Here is a 19,439-nt window from a genome sequence, read left to right as displayed (position 1 = left end):
CTGCCTGATTTCTGTAAGTGGCACTTCAAGGTTTGCTGACACTGAGACCAACAGTAATACTTAACAGCATGATCCTTAGACACAGCCACCCAGAACTAATTCCTGTGTGGTGCGTGCACCTTCTCTGATAGACGAGTACAGGAAAACAACTTAAGAGAGCTGGATATATTTGACAGACGCATGGCTTCCCATCGTCTCACTACTGCTCCGGCGAAACAAGGTTTGGCAGGTTTTATTTAAACACAATGCACTTACCTACGAAACCTGATTACCAGAGTGTAGATGAAAAGCAACTATCCCTCTTTCAAAGCACCTTTTCAGTTATGCCCACCTGCTCAGCAGATGCTATTCACACTTTAAAAAAAGTTAAATGCAAATATGCATTTAAACAGCACATCTAGTTTCGTTATCAGGGGATACAGAAGGGTGCTATATGCATAGCTGCTATTTTGAGCAACAAATGCGTCTATTTTTCATGCTCTTGAATTCATGCATTTCCTCCCTTAGCTTTACCAAGTGAAAAGGGCTGACTTTCTTTTTCTTTTCTCCTTTTTTATAATTTTTATTAAATATTCTGTTTTACAATTTAGAATACTCATTTATGCAACCTTAAAATATCAATGACTTCCCCTCTTCTCTTTCCATGGTTCATTTTGCATAGCATAAATCCCTTCATATTTTATATGCAGTGGTACCTCTGGTTACGTACTTAATTCGTTCCGGAGGTCCTTTCTTAACCTGAAACTGTTCTTAACCTGAGATACCACTTTAGCTACTGGGGCCTCCCGCTGCCACCGCTGTGCCGCCGCCCAATTTCTGTTCTCATCCTGAAGCAAAGTTCTTAACCTGAGGTACTATTTCTGGGTTAGCGGAGTCTGTAACCTGAAGCATATGTAACCCGAGGTACCACTGTAAACCAAACCATTCAGTATTCCATTAAAAAGGGCTGACTTTCTAAGCTTCTGGCGCTTTCTTTCCCCTAGACGTTGTTCCATCCCAACAGTGGGGCAGCTGGAGAATATGGAGAGATACAAGCTCTTCGGGTGGACCAGTACAAGGCATTTTATCTCACAGGTATGTTGCTTACTTGGACTTGTTAGGTGCTTTAAAAACAACAACCCTGTGGGATGTTCCCTCTCCCCTTCTGACACATTTCTGAATAAAACCAGTCATCTTCCCCCAGAACCAAATCAAATATTTAGCTGTGTATCTCTAAGACAGTTAACCACCCCCCTTCATTCCACCAAAAACAAAACCCACCCCAAGCTGAATAGATTGTTTTTAATTTTTAATCATTCTGTTTTGTTAGGGTTCCCAAATCTGAAAATCTGTTCAGCTTTTGGGAGGAACATGTCCCTCCCAAAAATCAGTTATGGGGCTTTTTCTTCATTTGGGGGGGGGGGGATTTTAAAAAATAAAATTACCCCCCCTTGCCATACGTCTAGGTTTTCCTGGACATTTTGCTGATTTGGGGGAAATCCGCCTGGATGCCAGAATGCTGCCTGATTCCCGGGCATGGCTGGGAAAATCCAGACATATGGCAGCCCTAGTTTTGTAAAGATGGACACCCATACAGAGAATGAGAATTTAGGCCCAAAGGTGGAACAGTCCTCTGCCAAGTGAGCAGAGATGTCTTGGCGGATGTGTGTTTCGTGGTCTGCTGTGGTACTGCGTGACACTTGAGTAGAATCTGGCTGGGAGAACAGAACAGCCACCCACCCAAAATCCACTCAGATCTTCTAGGGTGGCTGTTGTATCCCCTAGGTTTGTTTAGAGGAACACCAGGAGATCCAAGCAGATTTTGAAGGGGGTTAAGAGTCCCTGCAGTTGGCTGAGTCCCCAGACTCTCTGTGTATCTTTCCAGGCTGGTGCTTCTCTGCATCTGCATCTGACTAGCAGAGCAAAGCTTTTTGTGTGTGCTGGGCACATGCCTGTAGTTTGCGGCAGCGACTAAAAATGCTGCCTAAACTTAAAAGTTATTTAGCGGCAGCACCCTGCCCATCATTTCTCGGCCCTTCCGAGGATGTGGAATTAGGGAGGAAGGAAAAGGAGGAGGCAGAGAGCAGAATGTGGTAGTAGCAGCAGGACCAGTGGAAGGAAGCAGTAGGCACAGGGGAGGCCACCTTCTTGCATCCACCACCTGAGGCAGTTGCCTCAGTTTACCACTTTGCCAAAATACATTTGCGCAGGTATGGCTAAGAGGGCGCACTTTAAAAAAAGAATAAAAGGAGAGGAAACTCATCTAGAGACCAACTCTTAGCCCACCTGCATTCTGCCTATACAGTGGTACCTCGGGTTACATACGCTTCAGGTCACAGACTCCGCTAACCCAGAAATAGTACCTCGGGTTAAGAACTCTGCTTCAGGATAAGAACAGAAATCGCGCGGCAGGGCAGTGGGAGGCCCCATTAGCTAAAGTGGTACCTCAGGTTAAGAAGTTTCAGGTTAAGAACAGACCTCCAGAACGAATTAAGTTCTTAACCTGAGGTACCACTGTACCAGAATGCACTTCTGTCTGCAGTGTGGATGACGCCACCGGGCAGTTTTGTGGTATACCCATTCCCCACACTTCTTCCCTCCTCTCCCCAGCCTTGACTTTAGTAGTTTACAGACCAGTCTTGCTGCTTTCAAAAGCCTTCTCACTTCCATTCTTTCTCCCCACAAGTAGCGGAGAGAGTGTTAAGGCACTTCTTTCTCCCTTTCCTAATTAGAAAAGTGTGCCTGTCAGCAGCAAGAGGGGAGCACTGCCCTCAAAATGCTGGCACTTGTTAGCATTCCTCTTCAAGATCTACCTTTTCAGCTTTCATACCACACCATACGACTTTGCAGCTATTTTTATATCTTCGCGTTCTTCTAGCAAAATGAAAATAGACACTGGTGGTGGCTTGCTCACCCATCCTGGGCCTTCAAGCCGGCATTCTGGAATGGGGTCAAGCTTGGGCCAGACCTACAGAAACCTGCAGAGGCAGCTGCGACTCAGGCTTCTGAGCTATAATTACCAATCATCTCTGCTAAGCAGCATGGGCTGTCACTGCACGTAATGTGTGTCCCTCTCTTCCCTTCCTCCGTTGTCGTTCTCCCCAGAGACTCCTTGCCTGATTTAGTCCTCCTGCAAGTTTTTATACACACACACAATCTTAGCTTCCACTGATGCAATTGCTCATATACAGCACTTGCAGCTGTGAAGGATTGGAAGAGCCCTTTTATCAGATTAGTAGTTAGTTATTCCCTTCTTTCTCCACCCTGCCTTCCAGTTAAAATCTGGGTACATTTTATCCTCATCCCCCAAATAGGGCTGAGCAATATATTGATACATCATTCAAAACAGGTTTTGAAGTCCATATCATGCTATCCATTTCATTCTTTTTGACCTGGCAATTATATCGCAAATTGTGATGTGTGTTAGGGCTGGGCGATATATTCTCCAAAACACATTTGAAGTTCATGTCGTGATACCGATTTCATAATTTTGTGAGCTAGCAATATATTGCATGTCATGATATTGGGGGTGCGCTATGCAAAAATCATGAGGCGGGGAAAACTGAAGCTTTCCAATGCCTTTACATAGCGCCATCCTTATTTCAGACATCGTGATATATCGGTATATCATGAAGTTTAGCTGTTGATTTATTGTGATGTTGAAAACCATATTATCGCCCAGCCCTACCCTCCATTAAAACAATGTAATCAAGGTCTATAATGCATGGTTTGAATCACTTAGGAAGCTGCTTTTATACTTGGTCAGACCAACGTGTCCACCTAGCTCAGTACTGCTGATCTCTCCACCTCACATCTTGCCCTACCTCAAGTCGCCTGGAAGTGTGCATGCAAAGTGTGTGCTCTTCCCATGAGCTAGAGCCATCCTCAAGGCACATGCTGCCTCACTGAGCTAGTCACTTCTAGGTTGCACCCACAAAGTCCTCTCCAAGTAACAGGTCTTGGAACACACTCCCAAAATTGGGTTTCCTGAGGGAAGAGGTTACCTAAGAACGAAAGGTGAGGGACATTGAGGCTGAGGCTAGAGGAGGAAGGTTAAAGGTAAAGGATCCCTGACAGTTAAGTTCAGTCGCAAACAACTCTGGAGTTGTGGCGCTCATCTTGCTTTACTGGCCGAGGGAGCCGATGTTTGTCTGCAGACATTTTTTCCCGGATCATGTGGCCGGCATGACTAAGCCGCTTCTGGTGAAACCAGAGCAGCGCACGGAAATACCATTTACCTTCCCACCGGAGCGGTACCTCTTTATCTACTTGCACTTTGACGTGCTTTCAAACTGCTAGGCGGGCAGGAGCTGGGACCGAGCAACGGGAACTCACCCCGCCATGGGGATTCGAACCGCGATTTTCTGATTGGCAAGCCCAAGGCTCAGTGGTTTAGACCACAGCGCCACCCGCATCCCTCTGGAGGAGGAAGGGGTTCCTGAAACAATAGGTAGGCATGCTGAACCATTGTAGGTATATGATGCTACAAGTTTCCCGCCATAGGATGGACAGGGCAGTTTTAGGGAGCAAAGGAAAGGGGTTGTGATCTGGTCTGAAGAGGCCTCCTAGGTCCAGGCTATACTTGGCCTCGAGTGCCAAGTGCAAAACAGCAGAGTGCAGAATCGTGGTGCAGGGAACCTGTCCTTAAGGGATGTAAACAACTGTTAAATTAGTTTGCCGGATCATTAGGAGGATGCTTTTGCTCTCTCGCCAGGGCTAATTATTACCAGGCAAATACAAGTGCACGCTTGTGTGGGCAGAACACTTTGTGCTCCTGCTCCTCCTGGGTAGCAAGGTCAGGTTTGCCTCCTGTTAATAAGGACAGTCCGTGTACCTGAAGGTTTGCTTCCTCTGTGGTGTGGGCAGGAGCCCAACCCCTCACACGGTGAAGCGGAAGCAGCCAAGGAGTTAATTGTTTTCAGCAGGGGCACTTCTTAAGGGTTGCACCAACCATCTCCTTCTCCTCAATGGCTTTAATATGGTTCATCTGCATTTTTGTATGGGGAAGTTTTGGTCTGTATAGCTGTGGTTAATGAGGATGTTTCAGATGAGGTGTCCTTGTACCTAGGTATTTTTAAATTGTCTTTTTATTTTGGGGGCTCGAGGATCTGGCACTGGTGACACCCAAATATATAAGTAACAGGCATTGCCTCCAGTGCTAGCCAGAGCAGGGAGCTGGAGAACAAGTGGTACAGCCCAGATGTAGGATTACCACAATGATGGTGCTCTACCTCCATTGTTAAGAGAAGTTATCCCTTTAAAATACCAGTTGCATGGAGTCTGCAGTGGCTCTCAGGTTCTGCTTGTGGAATTCTGTACACGTCCAGCTGGCCACTGTGAAATAGAAGATGCTGGGCCACTGTAAGATAGAAGATGCTGGACTAGATGGGCATTTTCTTTGGTCCAGCAAGGCTTTCCTTGTGTTATCTGTTGGTTGTGAGACGGCCAGTAAACAAGTCCTTGTCAAAGGGTTAAACATAGGAGCCCACTCTGCCCACCTTGGCTATTCCTCTGTTTGATGCTCCTGTTTTTCATTGATGGCTGTAGTATTTTGTGTAACAGCAGAATTCCATTTTTCTCGTGGCATTTCTCAAACTTTTAAAGTGGGAAACCAATGTCGCTGTCATGCGATGCTGGTATCAGGTCCTCCTGAACCTATCTTGCATTATTTCCAAGGAATGTCTTCCATACTTCCAAGTTTTGCATTTAAACAATAAACAGAGAAGCAACCAACTGCAAACATTTTACAGATACGTATTTCAGACATTGGACCACCCATTGCTCCTGCAACCGGTCCATTCTTGTAATGGGCCTGTGCTTAGTTCCCCTCCACAAAATCAATGGGTAAAAGTGTTTACCGTTGGCTAGATTGTATCATTCTTAAGCTACACTAATGAGCTCTGGGTGTTTTTCCTTTTAATTGCATGGCTTCTGCAACAGGAATACCTGTTAAAAGATGGCAGCCCTAACATCTTGCTTGCCTCATCTGTTTCCAGGTGGTGCCAAGGCCTGTGATGGGAGCATTGGGAAGGAACGGCGCCATCAGCCACCTCTCATTTTTAACTTACAGCAGGACATCCAGGAGGCGGCACCACTGGACATTGAGACTGCAGAGTACCGTGCTGTCCTGCCAGTGGCAAACAAGGCTCTCCTGGACATTCTGTGGAATATTGCAACAGACAATGTCTCTACAGCGGACTACTCTCATGACCCAGCTGTGACACCCTGCTGCAACCCACAGCATTTGGTCTGCCGATGCCAGTTGGCTTATTCCAACTCATCCCAGAGATGCTGAGCCGATACGGAAAGTGAAGCCTACAAGACTCAAGGTTAGAATAGCAGGGGAAACTTTGTTACATCCTAAACCATTCTGATAATTTGGGGTTGAAAGGTGGTATGTAAATATTTTGAATCAGTGCCATTTGGGGCAGCTTCCATGTGCTGTTTCTAATCAGACTAGATTTCTAACATGGCTCTAAGTCTTTATGCACACAAGCCAGGATCCCTAATTTTAGATCTGCTTTTTACAACTTTGGCACTACAGTCATACCTCGGGTTACAGACGCTTCAGGTTGTGTGTTTTTGGGTATGGATGCACCGAAGCTTGGAATTACCTGAATGGGTTACTTCCAGGTTTTGGCGCTCGCACATGTGCAGAAGCACTAAATCATGCTTTGCGCATGCGCAGAAACGCCAAATTGCAACCTGCGTATGCTCTGATGCAGCGCTGTGGGTTGCGAACGTGCCACATGGATCACGTTCGCAACCCGAGCACCCACTGTATTGTTAGCCCTTGTTTATACTTTTGCTTTCTTCTGTTGCACATATGTATGCATGTTGTTGTTGTTGTTTTACTTTCAACTTTGACTGTAAAGCGCCCAGAGAATTTGTTCTTATTATTGTAAGGAAACGATCAAGTAAATAACTGTATTTTGTTTAAACCAGAGCAATCCTATTGTTGGTGGAGTAGGTGGGACACAGAAGCATTCATGGTAGAGAACTATTGCCACATCCTCAGCCCTGCTGATTTAATGCATAATACTTGAGGGACGCTGGTGGCGTTGTGGGTTGAACCACAGAGACTAGGGCTTGCTGATCAGAAGGTTGGCGGTTCAAATCCCTGCAATGGGGTGAGCGCCTGTTGCTCGGTCCCAGCTCCTGCCAACCTAGCAGTTTGAAAGCACGTCAAAGTGCAAGTAGATAAAATAGGTAGCGCTCCGTCAGGAAGGTAAATGGCATTTCAATGCACTGCTCTGGTTTGCCAGAAGCGGCTTAGTCATGCTGGCCACATGACCACATGTACGCCGGCTCCCTCGGCCAATAAAGCGAGATGAGCGCCGCAACCCCAGAGTCGGCCACGACTGGACCTAATAGTCAGGGGTCCCTTTACCTTTACTACTTGAGGGAAAACGAACTATATGCCACCCTAAAGACTGGCGTAGTTCTTAGTGCTTTGGAGAAAAAAGGGGCTTCTGGATCCAAGGCCCACCCCAACAAGCATCTCTCCCTGCAAAAATAAAACTTTCTGCAGGTGTACTTGGAGCTCCTCTGGGGATGCACATGCTATCCTGTTAGAAGAGCAGTGTATATGCAACTTTCTAGGGGACCCTCCCACCTATAAGACTGTAGCCTTATCGCTTTTTTTTTTTTTTTTTTGTAAATGGGGACATTTCATCTCAGCAGCGGTGGCATTTAACTCCTTAAGCAACTACTACTCTCTGCAAAAGTCACCTCAATCCAGTGCTGGAAGCAGTCACACTTGAGTGGCGGCCACCCAAAATGGCAACACGTCTAGTTCGCCCCCTCCATCATGTCTGGCATCACTTACCTGTGACCTGATTATGCATTTCCCTGTCTCCATCTCTGCATCACGGACTGACAGGGCTTGCTGCATCTTGACATCAGGATGAGACGAGTTAGTTGCATAAGGTGCACAAACAGGGACACGAGAACCAGACACACGGTTGCCATTTTTATTTTAAGTAGGAGCCATGGCCCAAGACATTTGAAGGGGGTCTTTAAAGTAGGTCTTAGGCATATGGAGTCACTGCAAGATGGGGTAGAGCCAACTACAAGGATCTGAAAATCTAAAGAATTATTATTTAAATAATAATAGTGACTCTGGTCCTTACTATGCTATAGACATAATTACCGTATTTTTGTGTGTGTAAGACGCCCCCATGTATAAGACAACCTCTATTTTTTTGAGCCCAAAATTAAATAATTCCAACATTCCGTGTATAAGACTACCCCAATTTTAAACTTTAAAAATTTGGGGGGGAAAGATTGTCTTATACACAGAAAAATACAGTATCTCTCTTTCTTTGCAGGCAGTATGGTCCACAACATACGAAGGAAAATAAGGGAGGCAATTCTCATTGTGGATCTCCTGACATGATTCTCTGAAAGTAGCAACTGAGGCATGGTGTACGGTAGAAAGAAAAAGGGATTCTATTTGCAAGCAGATGCAGCAGTTCCACTGGTAAAACTTAATCAAGGCTGACATCTTTAGGGCTCCGTTCAAAACAACAAGACAGAACGCAAGGCGACAGCTGCTGCTGCTGACACGATGGTGACTTTATTAACAGGTATTTAAACAGAGTGCCAACACAGTAAGTTGGAGTTCTCTTTTTCCCCCCTGTCTCCCTAATAGGTCACTGCAAAAATATTCTGCCTGGGTAAAATATTATGTATATATACTGTACAAAGGACATAGATCAATAGACTTCTGTTAAGTACATTTATACACGACATAAATTAGAAAAGGGCAGGCATGTGTATAAAATTCAGGTTCTTTTGTGGGGGGGGGGGTTACATTTACACTCGAGTATAGAGCAATGTGCATATACAGTACATTGATACCAAACCCACGCAGCACTTTTAAGAGAATACACACAAAGGGCCAAAAAGGGTTGGGCTAAGAAGAAACATACTGTGTTAAAAGCACTGGAGCACCTCTGGCTCCCCCCCTCACTTGTGGGATCTTCCACTTTCCCATTTTTTGTTTCTCCAAACTACCTCCCATCCGTCGCTCCGTGCTCTGCTGTTTGCCACTCCTCATGACCTCTTGTTCGTCTGGCTTCCACGGCACAAGTTTATCTACCAAAATCAAAACAGAAGGGCCTTACTTTTCCCAGCAGCGTGCCGTTGAGCAGGGAGTGTGCTGTAGCCGGACTTTGCAAACATGCAGAGGAAGCAGCAGGGAGGCAGCTTGCCATGCAACTGTTTTGCTTTCCGCAAAATCTGTGGGTCACTTAGTTTTTTTGCGTGTCCTTAATTCAAAAGAATCATCTGGGCAACCCCAATGCCCATCTTAGGAGGAACTGAAGATTGAGAATTGTGTTTTCTGCTTTAAACAATGAACCCTTCTCTTGGTTGTAAACACAGCATGTGCTGGGTCACCTGATACATCGTGGTTCCCCAGCCACCACCAGCACAGCGCACCTCCTGTCTCCCCTGTGCTGTGCAAGCGGCAACCGGGGAACCGCAGTGAATCAGCAGCTCAAATTGTCTGCAAAAGGCAAAGGCGTCTGGGCGGGCTGCGTCTTTCCTCGTGGGGTCCTTGGTCGCTCCAGGAGGAAATAGTCAGGCTGCCCAACTGGACGAAGGCAAAGGCAGACAGATTCACAGAACCTGAACATGCTTCTCAGGCTCTGTGTGCTTGGTTGCTGCCTGCCTGCCTTCGCCCAGGAAGGTGGGCTGTGTCTTTCATCCCAGAGCGACCAACCACCCCAAGAGGAAAGACGCAGCTTGCCCACTCGGGCAAAGCAGGTCGGCGCCTTTGAGCTTGCTCATGTGAGCTGGAAGGGAAGGGTTTGATCAGCTGCAGGGTGGGTGGGAAGCTGCCCACCCCATAGCTGATCAAACCCTCCTACTGCTCTTGCTTGCAGAAGCCACAGCAGTATGGGGTTGGGCGATGCATCTCTACTGCTTCTTCCTCCCCACTTAGGGGAGAAAGCAGCAGCTGATATACATTTCAGCCATTGTGATATATCAGCATATGCTGATATTTAGCTGCCGATACCTGGTTTTCAACACTGCAATGTATCGCCCCACCCTAACAATAGCTGGAGTTCCTTGTGCTCCTGTATGGAAATTGCTCTTCCAAGAGCATAAGTGATGCAGCTGGCGCACGGCAATCATGTTTTTAGTGGCACTTGATCCCAAGCTGCTTGGATTCCACAGGCATACCCATCCACAGCTTCACATACAATGATGCTTTCCACCTGAAGAGCATCTTAAGGTAGGAGAAAGTATGCACACCATCGTCACCTGCAACGCATGCAGAACGCTCATTTCACATGGTGGCAGCTACATTTTTACGCTTGCCTGGACCAGAGAGCTTGTAGTCTTGGTGCTGTGAATTAGATATCCTAGCTTTCCCCTCCTAACTCTCCCCTCTACCTCCTGTAAGTAATATGGAGGAATGGTAGTGGAATGCCCAATTTAGCGATGTGAAGGTTGCAATACCACCCAGACATCGGAAAAAAACTTCTAGCACTTGGGTCTGGTGTGGCTAGTCCACTTTGTCCAAATTGGAACGGGGCTAATTTAGCAGTTTCTGATGTGTGTAGATACTTCCTCCTGTGCAGAAGACAGTGTAGACATACCCTTTGAAAAACCTCTTTTTATGCCAGTATATTAGCAATTCAAGGTACCGTCCTTGCCAAGGAGGGTCACCCTTACAAGCCATGGACTAGAATGGGCCTACCCTCTATGTCAGACATAGAGCTTCAAAATCAGAAAGGGAGGTCCAGTGTTGGAGCTTCCCTTCCCACCTCTGCTAGCTCCAAAAAGGGCCGGTCCAACTGACCTTAAAAGTACTGTCAGAAGGGCCAGAAAAAAAGAGGGTATGCTGGGAAGTGGCTTGGACACCCCCCATACTAGAGAATTATTCAGTCAAGCTCCTGAAACAGAGATCACTAAATCTCTACCTCCCCTCCCATTGTTTCTAATGGGATGATAAAACAGATGGATATGTATGTCCATTACACACAGACCCCCTGGAAAAATGACATTCTGCCCTGCCAGCTTGAGCCCAGCAGTCAAACTGCCCCTATCCCCGCCTGCACTGTTAAGAAACCAAATGCTTGCTACAATATCCATGGAGAGGCAATTTCTCTATGAATAAGGCACATCATCACACCAAGAGTTTCACAGAGCACTGAGGAGGATTCCTAAAGTAATATGGCAAGTGGAAACCCCCCTAACAACCTGGGAGGTTGGTGCAAAGGAGAGAAAAATAATCCCAAGTTTCTGATCCTAGAGAGATGACGAAATACTAAGAGATCGCCATCCACCCTCCTCTATTAAGGCAGCCAAAGGTAAAAAGAAACAACTCTTAAGTGCAGTAGCTTCTCAAACAGGATGCTGAGCGCAGCGCGCAGCCGAGTTGTGACCAAACCCCAGAAGGTCAATAATCGTACATATGCATGCACGACTAACACAACCATTAATCCAAATTGCCAACACTTTACACTTTTAAAATAGAACACTAGTCTTTGTGGGTTGGATACTGCCTAAGTGTTCATGGCCATATGCGGAGGGAACAGTTTAATTATCGCAAAAACAAACAAACCCAAAAGCTCCTACGGTGGCCTAGCAAGCAGGGAACATTGTGATTGCCCAGCCTTGGCTTCTTCACAAGCCCACACAACTAGTAGCAAATGCCAAAACTAAGCCCGTTACATCAGAGGTGCAATGTGCCACTTGCCTGGCTGTCTATGGCAAGTAATACCCCCAGCTCCATCCTGTCTCTCATGGCATTCCTCCCCCCTCAGACACAAAGAGAAGATGAGGCAGCCTTGAAGGTTAGGGGAGAGCGAGCTTGCAGGTGCCATACATAACAGGTGGCTGATGTGTGACTCTTCCAGTGTTGCTGGACTCCCATCAGCCCCAGGCAACATGGTCAGAAGTCGGGGATTGTGGGAGTTGTAGTTCCACAACATCTGGAAGGCTTCCCTAGCCCTAGACCAAGTTAGTCCTCTTCCAGCTTCTAAACAACAGCGTAAGGCTATCTGGGACGGTTCCTCTCACCTTTAACAGCCCGGGGCAAGAGTTTTGGCAACGGCAGGTAAGGGGAAGCAGAAGGCGTGAGAAGCGGCAACAGGAGCAAGGCAGACAAGCGGTTGGGCAGGTAGATGCTTAGCTCTGCAATAATGCTTGAATCACTTGATGCTGTTAAGACACAGCATGGAAGTCACTTCCCCATGACTCAATACAAGACCATGCAAGAGGGATGGGACCCTTTAGAAGGAACATAATACATTGCTTGTTACTTCTTAGAGAATAAATAGCATTGATTAAAGAGACACTGGGAGGTAGCAGACTTCTATTACAGAGAGGGGAGAAAGATAGCGGGAACACAAATAAATGTCCTTAAGTTTTCCAGTTTCCAACCTTCCTTGCTAAAGACAGGTTGGGTCTGTGTATGCAGCAGTAAGTAGGCTTGGGCTGCTGATCGCGCTCTCTTTTTTCTCTCCCGCCACAGGCTGGTCCTACCTCGAGAGCCCAGCGATGGAAGAGCAGCTCCATCACTAGCACGACTGCTGCCCAGCCAGCACTTGCTTACTGCACCTGCCCATTTCCCCTTAGGTAATGCTTCTCCCTGCACCACCATTTTATACTGATGCCTGCCCTGCAGGTCTTTTCCTCCCCCCAGCCCCACATGCAAATAGCAAAGCTGGTGGGCTGAGCATCTTGCTGGTATGGTAAAGCTACCAGCAATAGGATTGGGTTGGGAAGGAATGGGGGCATGGGCTGCAATTGCCCAGAACCCACAAAAAGCCAAAGCCAACGAGCCACCAGTCAGTTTTATCATTGTTTTGGTCACTTAATCCAAACACACATTCAAAGGACCAAACGGGTGCCCTTAAACATGCCTCTTTCTGACATTTGAAGGATTCCTCCCACCATTTCCATCTCAGATGCTTTCTGCAGAAATCCAGACTTGAACTCTGAGTGTGCCCTCCTCTTGGGAAGACGAGGGTTTGGGTGGGAATCAGTTAAATGGTCTGGAGCACTGCTGAACCTCCGCAGGAATGGACCTGCTCAGTCAGTTCCCTGGGCCTGGGACACCAATGCAACAGTAGGATATCAGGATTATAAATAAGATTTTTGTTCCCAAGCCCCTCTCCCAGCACAGTGGGAGTTTATCTACCCATTTATAAGAGCATAACTGATTTAGTTGCCGCGGGCTACAGAAAGGAGAGGAAGGGACAGCCCTTCTGGAAGAAGAGGCTAAACGCTTTCTTCGCAGCATGAGGCCCATAGTGCTCTCTTAAGTACTCCTAATGCTCACAGGTGGAAACTCATTTTCATCATCCAGACACACTGGCCCAGTGGCGAATTCGTGCTCCGGTATAACCTCTCCTCGAAGGGCTCCTCCATCTTCTGAGTAACCTATTTAAGAAGGAACAAAATACTGGAAATAAGTACAGCTGAAAAGCCCAAAGGCTGGGCAGACAGGGGCGGCATTTGGTGACTTTTTACTGAGTGCTTTCCCCCCTCCTGCTGCAAGGTTTGGCAAAACACAGAGAAGTGAAGGGACTTGTGAGAGCTGCACCAGTACTGCAATTGCCAGACTGTGGTGGGGAGAAGTTTCCATTCTAATGAAAGCCTCAGGCTTTCCACTGTGAATCAGACATGCAGAGTTTTGATTCATGTGGGATCTTCAATAAGCATTAGTGGCGCCCAAGGCTTTTCATAAAGGACGGACAGAAACACATTCTAACTTGTTTGCACAGACAGGATAGAGGACAGAGTCTTACTTAGGGGAGAGGAGAGTAGTCAAGCGAGTCGGTTCAGATTTCTAGTGGCTTTGCTTGGGATGACATGAGCAAAGCGCATCACCAACATGCAAGCAAGGGAGTCTGCATTGTCTATTAGACAGCACAATGGGTATGTTTCCTATAATTACATTTATTTTGCAGTTATAAGCAACACAGAGCAAAACAAGATGTCCAGAAGACATTTGTTGCTGTTTCTCTGCATTACAAAAATAAAGGAGAGGTAAAGATTTGCATCACGGTGATCTATTCTTTTTTTTTGCTTTATGGTTGCTGAGATTCTTGGGAAGTTGAATTCTGTGCGCATCATCAGACTTTATTCTTCTTCTAAACTTCTACATAATGCACCCAGCCTTGATGGTTTTATATCATACAACACGTGTGGCTTGGCCTGGCAACGCTGGCCACGTAGATTTATGTTGTGACAAAGAGCAAAGGGTGCTGAGCTGCTTCAGTTTCTTTTGTTTGGTTCTGAGGTAATGTGAAATTAAAAGCGTGAGGAAACCCCTGGCCTTCTGCCTATGGCCAGACCCCTTCTCCCAGGTACAGGGCATCTGAAGAGGTGACAGATAAGAAAAAGAACCTTGTTTCCCTAAGAACATCAAGGGGGATGTATAGATACGTCATTATCTGGGGATACTTAGCCATGAACAGTTCTGGTCTGGCTAAACCAAGAGCCTGAAGATCTTGAATGACAACCTGACACTCACCTGGCACCATCGAAGGTGAAGGCACCGAACTCTGCCGGGCTACCGTTGCAGCATAAGTCTGAGGTACTGGGGGGCGGAGATCGTTTTCTTTGTTCTCTTCTGCCTTTCCCAGGTCAAGCAAGCTGATTGTATGTTGAGGCAGGGAAAAAAAGAGAATAAAATTAGTTACTACCTCCCAAGCTACCCAGTAACATCAACAATGCATTGTCCATATTTCACTGTGATGGGTAGCAAAGTATAAGCTGGACGGCTGGTGCATGTGGGTCTTGTGCCGTGGTCTCATCCATCTCTGACCCATATGTTGCATTGGTTTCCCAACACAAATGCACAACGGCAAAACCTCTCTATGCAGATGTAGACAGCACAACCTCTCCAAAAAGGACTACGTTGGCATTTGGAAGAAAGGGAGGAGAGTGCTGGGACGCAGGTGTAATGTTGCTGTGGAGGTGGGGAAAGGGACCTCGGACCACACCAGATCCTTCAGACCCCTTTTCTTTAGTAGCGCAGCAGGTAAGGGAAATAGTCTCCCGTGCACTGTTGTCCTAATCTTGCACCACCGCCCTTTCAGCTCTCGGTCTCCTTTTCCCCATCTTTGCTCAAGCTACTTATCCAAATTTGTAGACATACATATGCATACCCATATGCATGCAACACAATGTTATGCAGGACCTCAAAGCAAGCCCAACTGCCTTTCCATCACCACCGAGCAACCACAGTGTCGTCCCACACTTCTCCCTTACAGAGAAGACGGCAGGGCTCTCATTTAACATAAGCAGCCCACCAAGTCCAGTAGCCTGCTCTCACAGTGGCCAACAAGCAGGATCTGAGCGCAATTTCCAGCAACTGGCATTCAGAAGTATAGTACCTCTGACAGTTCTTTAGACATTAAGCGATACCCCTATTTAAACAACAACAACTATCATAGTAAAGCGTATCCCTTATGGCAGTAATTGTACTCCACCACAGAAGCCCTCTGCTACTGGGTTCACTCGCTCATTGCAGATTTTCATTCACAGAATAGACCAGTTGCAAGCAAGCCCACTACCAGCTGCTTGTGGGCACCTCCTGCAAGTCCCTGGTGCCACCCAGTCCTCTTGCCCTTGCCAGCCCAAAGGGCTGGGCAGTAGCACGCACAGACGTTACACTCCACCAGGCTACATACAAGTGCTCACTTCTCTCTTGGCAAAGAGACGGGCAGTCATTCTGCTTGTTACGCTAGACAGCAAGGACGGGCTTGTAGAGAAATTCCACTGCAGCTGTCCAGATGAGGAGGACACAGCCATGATTCTGAGCCACAGGCAACACCCAAGAAAAAACCCCTCACTTGAGGTGACCTAAGTTTTATGGGTGACCAGAACACACACAGGCTCCAGGGCAAGACACAAGAGTGCTGGCGATGCCTGAATGAGATGGGCGGCCCAGGGTAGCGGGCCTTTTAGTCACAGCCTCTGCATCTGAAGCATGCTGGTGTGTGAGCTGAATAGCACTTCAAAAGCTGACAGCCAAATTAACACCTAGGTGGGTGTTTAGATCCAACTACAAAGGCCTGGCATTATCTACACCCTGGCGAAGGAAACACCTTCACTGTCATCTTTAGCTATTTCCAGTGCAAATAGAAGCACCTCAAACTAGGAATAAAACCTACATGTTTCCCTTGTGGCTCAGTGACTCGGGCTGTGTTACTTGCCCTCCAAATCTTATCTTTCCGGAATACCTATAAACTGCATAACATCAAGTGCCACAGTAATGTACAAAAACAACCCACAACACCTGAAACAGTTCTCTAAAAAGCAATCAGAGGCTGCATCACCTCATCCTTTGGGGAAAACCATATGGCAGAGGCAGCCAATGCGTTCATCCTCAAATGCTGCTGGACTACAACTCCCATTATCCAAGCAGGCTGGTGGGGCTGATGGGAGTTGAAGTCCAACAGCATCCGGAGGGCACCAGGTTGGCTACCACTGCCAGAAGGACTTCCATCTCTTTGCCACAGAGCAAACCTCCCTCCAGTTATGTGTCTGCTTGCCTCCAAGAACCTTTCATAGAATCATAGAATCATAGAGTTGGAAGAGACCACAAGGGCCATCGAGTCCAACCCCCTGCCAAGCAGGAAACACCATCAGAGCACTCCTGACATATGGTTGTCAAGCCTCTGCTTAAAGACCTCCAAAGAAGGAGACTCCACCTTTGAAGTGTTGCATTATGACTCTTCCCTTTCAACAAGGGAGCTTCGTTCTTCTCACATATCTGTTTTGCTACATCAATTCCACATGTGACATGCATCCTTGTTGAGTTCCCTGGATTCATCCTACTCCCTGGGTCTGCACAATCTGGTTGGGGCTTTTGTGTGCAGGCAGTTCTGTCTTTCTGAGATAAAATGGCCTTCAGATTTTGGGCTTCAGGCCAAACCCTCTGATGGTTTTCACCCAAGAGGTCCTTGTCCATCTGGTGTAATTTTGTGAGATGCTCCCCTTGGTGGCGGGGGTGGGGGGAGAAGACGCCTACCTACAGAAAACTAGTATATACAGCCAGAGTGCGGGTGCCTGCCCTGATTCATCAATCAGGAGACATTTGCGATTTCTGCTAGAAGGTGGGGCAGCTTTGAAATACCTCACATAGTTCAGGAAGTCATGCATATAATTTTAACCACCAACGAATTAAAGCACTACAGGGCATGATTTTATTATAGCCTGTGGCTTCCCTTTGTATACACTAAACCACCTCCAGACATTTCCCCTTGCAGTGCTCAAACAGCTCAGCTGTATCATTTACCTGTGTTTCTTGATTAGAACACACTCTCCTCCATCTTGAGGGTCCAGGTTGTAGAGGTAAAGGTGTCCGTCAGACGTCGTAACCAAGAGCCGAGGCAACTTCTGGATTCTAACAAGAAATGTGCAAGAGGAGAGTTGAAAGGAACTCACAAAAGGTCTCTCCATCCATTTGCCTGCCCTAGGCTGGCCAGGACATCAGGTGGTATTTAGCTGTGAATTTTACCTGTTCCTGGATGAGTAAGTTCTCCTCTTGTGCAGTTACTCTATTTTCTCATTAAGCAGAGGAAAAATGGATACACACACCACACCCTGATGGCACAAATGTACAGATGCCTTGTTCTGCTTAACACATCAGTGGAGATACCTTCTCCTACACGAGACCTTCCCAAATTCAGTCACTATGAGCACCACCACCACTACTGTGAGCCTTCACAACTTGGAAAAGGGCAACAAATAATAATTCCTTCCATCAATCCGATTCCTGCCAAGCAGAGGTAGTCAACGTGATGCTCTACAAGTCCAATCAGCTCCAGCCAGCATGGCCAACAGTCAGGACTAATGGGAGTTGTAGTCCATAGAACATCACATTTACTACTCCTGGGCCAAAGACATCCTCAGCCTATCTTCTGGTAGGCAGAAAGCCCCTAAAGAGACCATTGCAATCTACTCCCTGTCAGACCTGGGGCACAAAACAGATTAAAATTCTGAACTGCCTGTATTGTGCACCCAGCAGCTTCCCTGGAGCAGATGCAGGTGACAGTGGCCCAGTGCAGAAGAAGCAAGATACAGAACATTTCCACACGTCGCATCTTGCCACACAGTCATTACATTTCTAACAAACTTCCAGCTTGCCTCAACTCAGGGTGTGTGTGTGCGCGCATATATATATGCTGCTCTGAGAGATGCCTATGTATATATACACAGAAGGAGCTGCTGCTTGGTTGCTATAGCCACAGCTTACGTACGTGGAGAGCACACAGATGTTCCTTTGTCCAGAGAAGTTCAAGCGCACGGTGGCAAAGGCCCGGTCCTGGCTCATCATGCCTGACACTTGAGAAGGGAGGTAGTTGGTGGCGGCCATGAACATCTTGCCCATGTAGCCGCTCCAGGACGGGGGTTCTTCCGGCCGGCTAAGAGAAACAAAGCAGCAGGCACTGAGATTCTTAGTCTAGTATCTAGACCAGGCAGCATCAATGCAATAGTGTGGTCCTAAACCCCTCAAGGCTACATACATGCAACTTCCCTGGCTCCTATTCATCCTTTGCTAATTCTTTTCCCCCTTGGGAGTTTCCCTCAGCGTCAGCATTTTAAGAGTATAAGAACCTCGGGGCATACACGAATCTACAACTTATTAAAGTGCAACGTGGCACGACATAATTGCCAATAAAGTCAAACCTGAAATCTACATGCAAGTTAAAATTGTATCAGCTGTCCAACTTTGTGTGAAGTTTCGTCATATATAATGCCGACACAGCTGTGCTTGCTTGAGCTAACTTGTCTGCTCCAACAAGAACGAGTATATTTAGGCAACAACGCTATAAGCCACTGTGTGTCCCAATGATAACTGGGCCAAACACTCCTATGCTGGGAAGTGAATGCAGTGATCTGTTAAGATACAGCCTGTACAATTAAACCCCATTTCACAGAAAGCCATTATGAATGTACCTTCTTACCCAAACACTAATGAATAGCTAAAAACAAGTCTGTGCTACGCAAAGGGTTGTGTTCCAACTTTAAATCTACCACGGGAAGCAGTTATCAGTGGCAGCCGATCATTTCTCAGGGCTTCTACGTACATTATCTATTTTCAACATTTATCCTGGATAATGTGCATTATGTTAAAGAGGCTCAGTTCCACCCAAGCCAATTCCAGTTTTCCTCCCTAGTAATCTTTGGCCTAGCCTCCCCCAACCTAGCGCCCTCTGATGGCCTTGCACTCCATTCCCATCAGCCTCAGTCAGCATGGCCAATGGTCAGGAATTATGGGAGCTGTAGTTCAAAATGTGTGGAGGACACCAGCGCTGTGGATGGCTACTCTAATAGTCATTGCTTCAAAACAGACTTGAAGTTATCCAGAGACAAAGATGGCAGCTATCTTTTTCACAGATACCAGAACTGCACCCAGGCTACCATTGGGTGATGCACAATGTCCATATATAGCCAAAGATAGCTGCCCCTGCTACAAACAGCAA

At 46.9% G+C, this 19,439-nt stretch overlaps 2 protein-coding genes across 12 annotated transcripts in view; one reads left to right on the top strand and one right to left on the bottom strand.

The window, feature by feature from the left end:
• ARSG (arylsulfatase G) overlaps positions 1-14,002 on the top strand; it is a 114,217-nt gene extending 100,215 nt beyond the window's left edge. For 2 of the 8 annotated variants that reach the window (XR_014508027.1, XR_014508029.1), the window contains 4 exons: positions 984-1,074; positions 5,976-6,308; positions 8,310-8,567; positions 12,470-14,002. Coding sequence is in view for 3 of the 8 variants with exons in the window: in XM_083427588.1 (XP_083283714.1) it covers positions 984-1,074; positions 5,976-6,274 (390 nt within the window). In the remaining 5 variants the exon portion in view is untranslated. Of the gene's footprint in view, positions 1-983; positions 1,075-5,975; positions 6,309-8,309 lie in introns of all 8 variants that reach the window. The other 6 variants (XR_014508026.1, XR_014508028.1, XM_083427588.1 and 3 more) reach the window with 4 other exon arrangements.
• WIPI1 (WD repeat domain, phosphoinositide interacting 1) overlaps positions 8,533-19,439 on the bottom strand; it is a 47,651-nt gene continuing 36,744 nt past the window's right edge. For 3 of the 4 annotated variants that reach the window (XM_083427789.1, XM_083427791.1, XM_083427790.1), the window contains 5 exons: positions 18,213-18,377; positions 17,249-17,356; positions 14,477-14,598; positions 13,280-13,380; positions 8,533-9,078 (listed from right to left, as the gene is read on the bottom strand). In XM_083427789.1, the coding sequence (XP_083283915.1) occupies positions 9,037-9,078; positions 13,280-13,380; positions 14,477-14,598; positions 17,249-17,356; positions 18,213-18,377 (538 nt within the window). In that variant the 3' untranslated portion in view covers positions 8,533-9,036. Of the gene's footprint in view, positions 9,079-12,015; positions 13,381-14,476; positions 14,599-17,248; positions 17,357-18,212; positions 18,378-19,439 lie in introns of all 4 variants that reach the window. The other variant, XR_014508064.1, reaches the window with a different exon arrangement.

Source organism: Podarcis tiliguerta, assembly GCF_965153285.1.
Source record: "Podarcis tiliguerta genome assembly, chromosome: 2".
Lineage (NCBI taxonomy): Eukaryota > Metazoa > Chordata > Lepidosauria > Squamata > Lacertidae > Podarcis > Podarcis tiliguerta.
The sequence above is the reverse complement of the archived record's forward strand: the minus strand, read 5'-3'. Positions and strand labels throughout refer to the sequence as shown.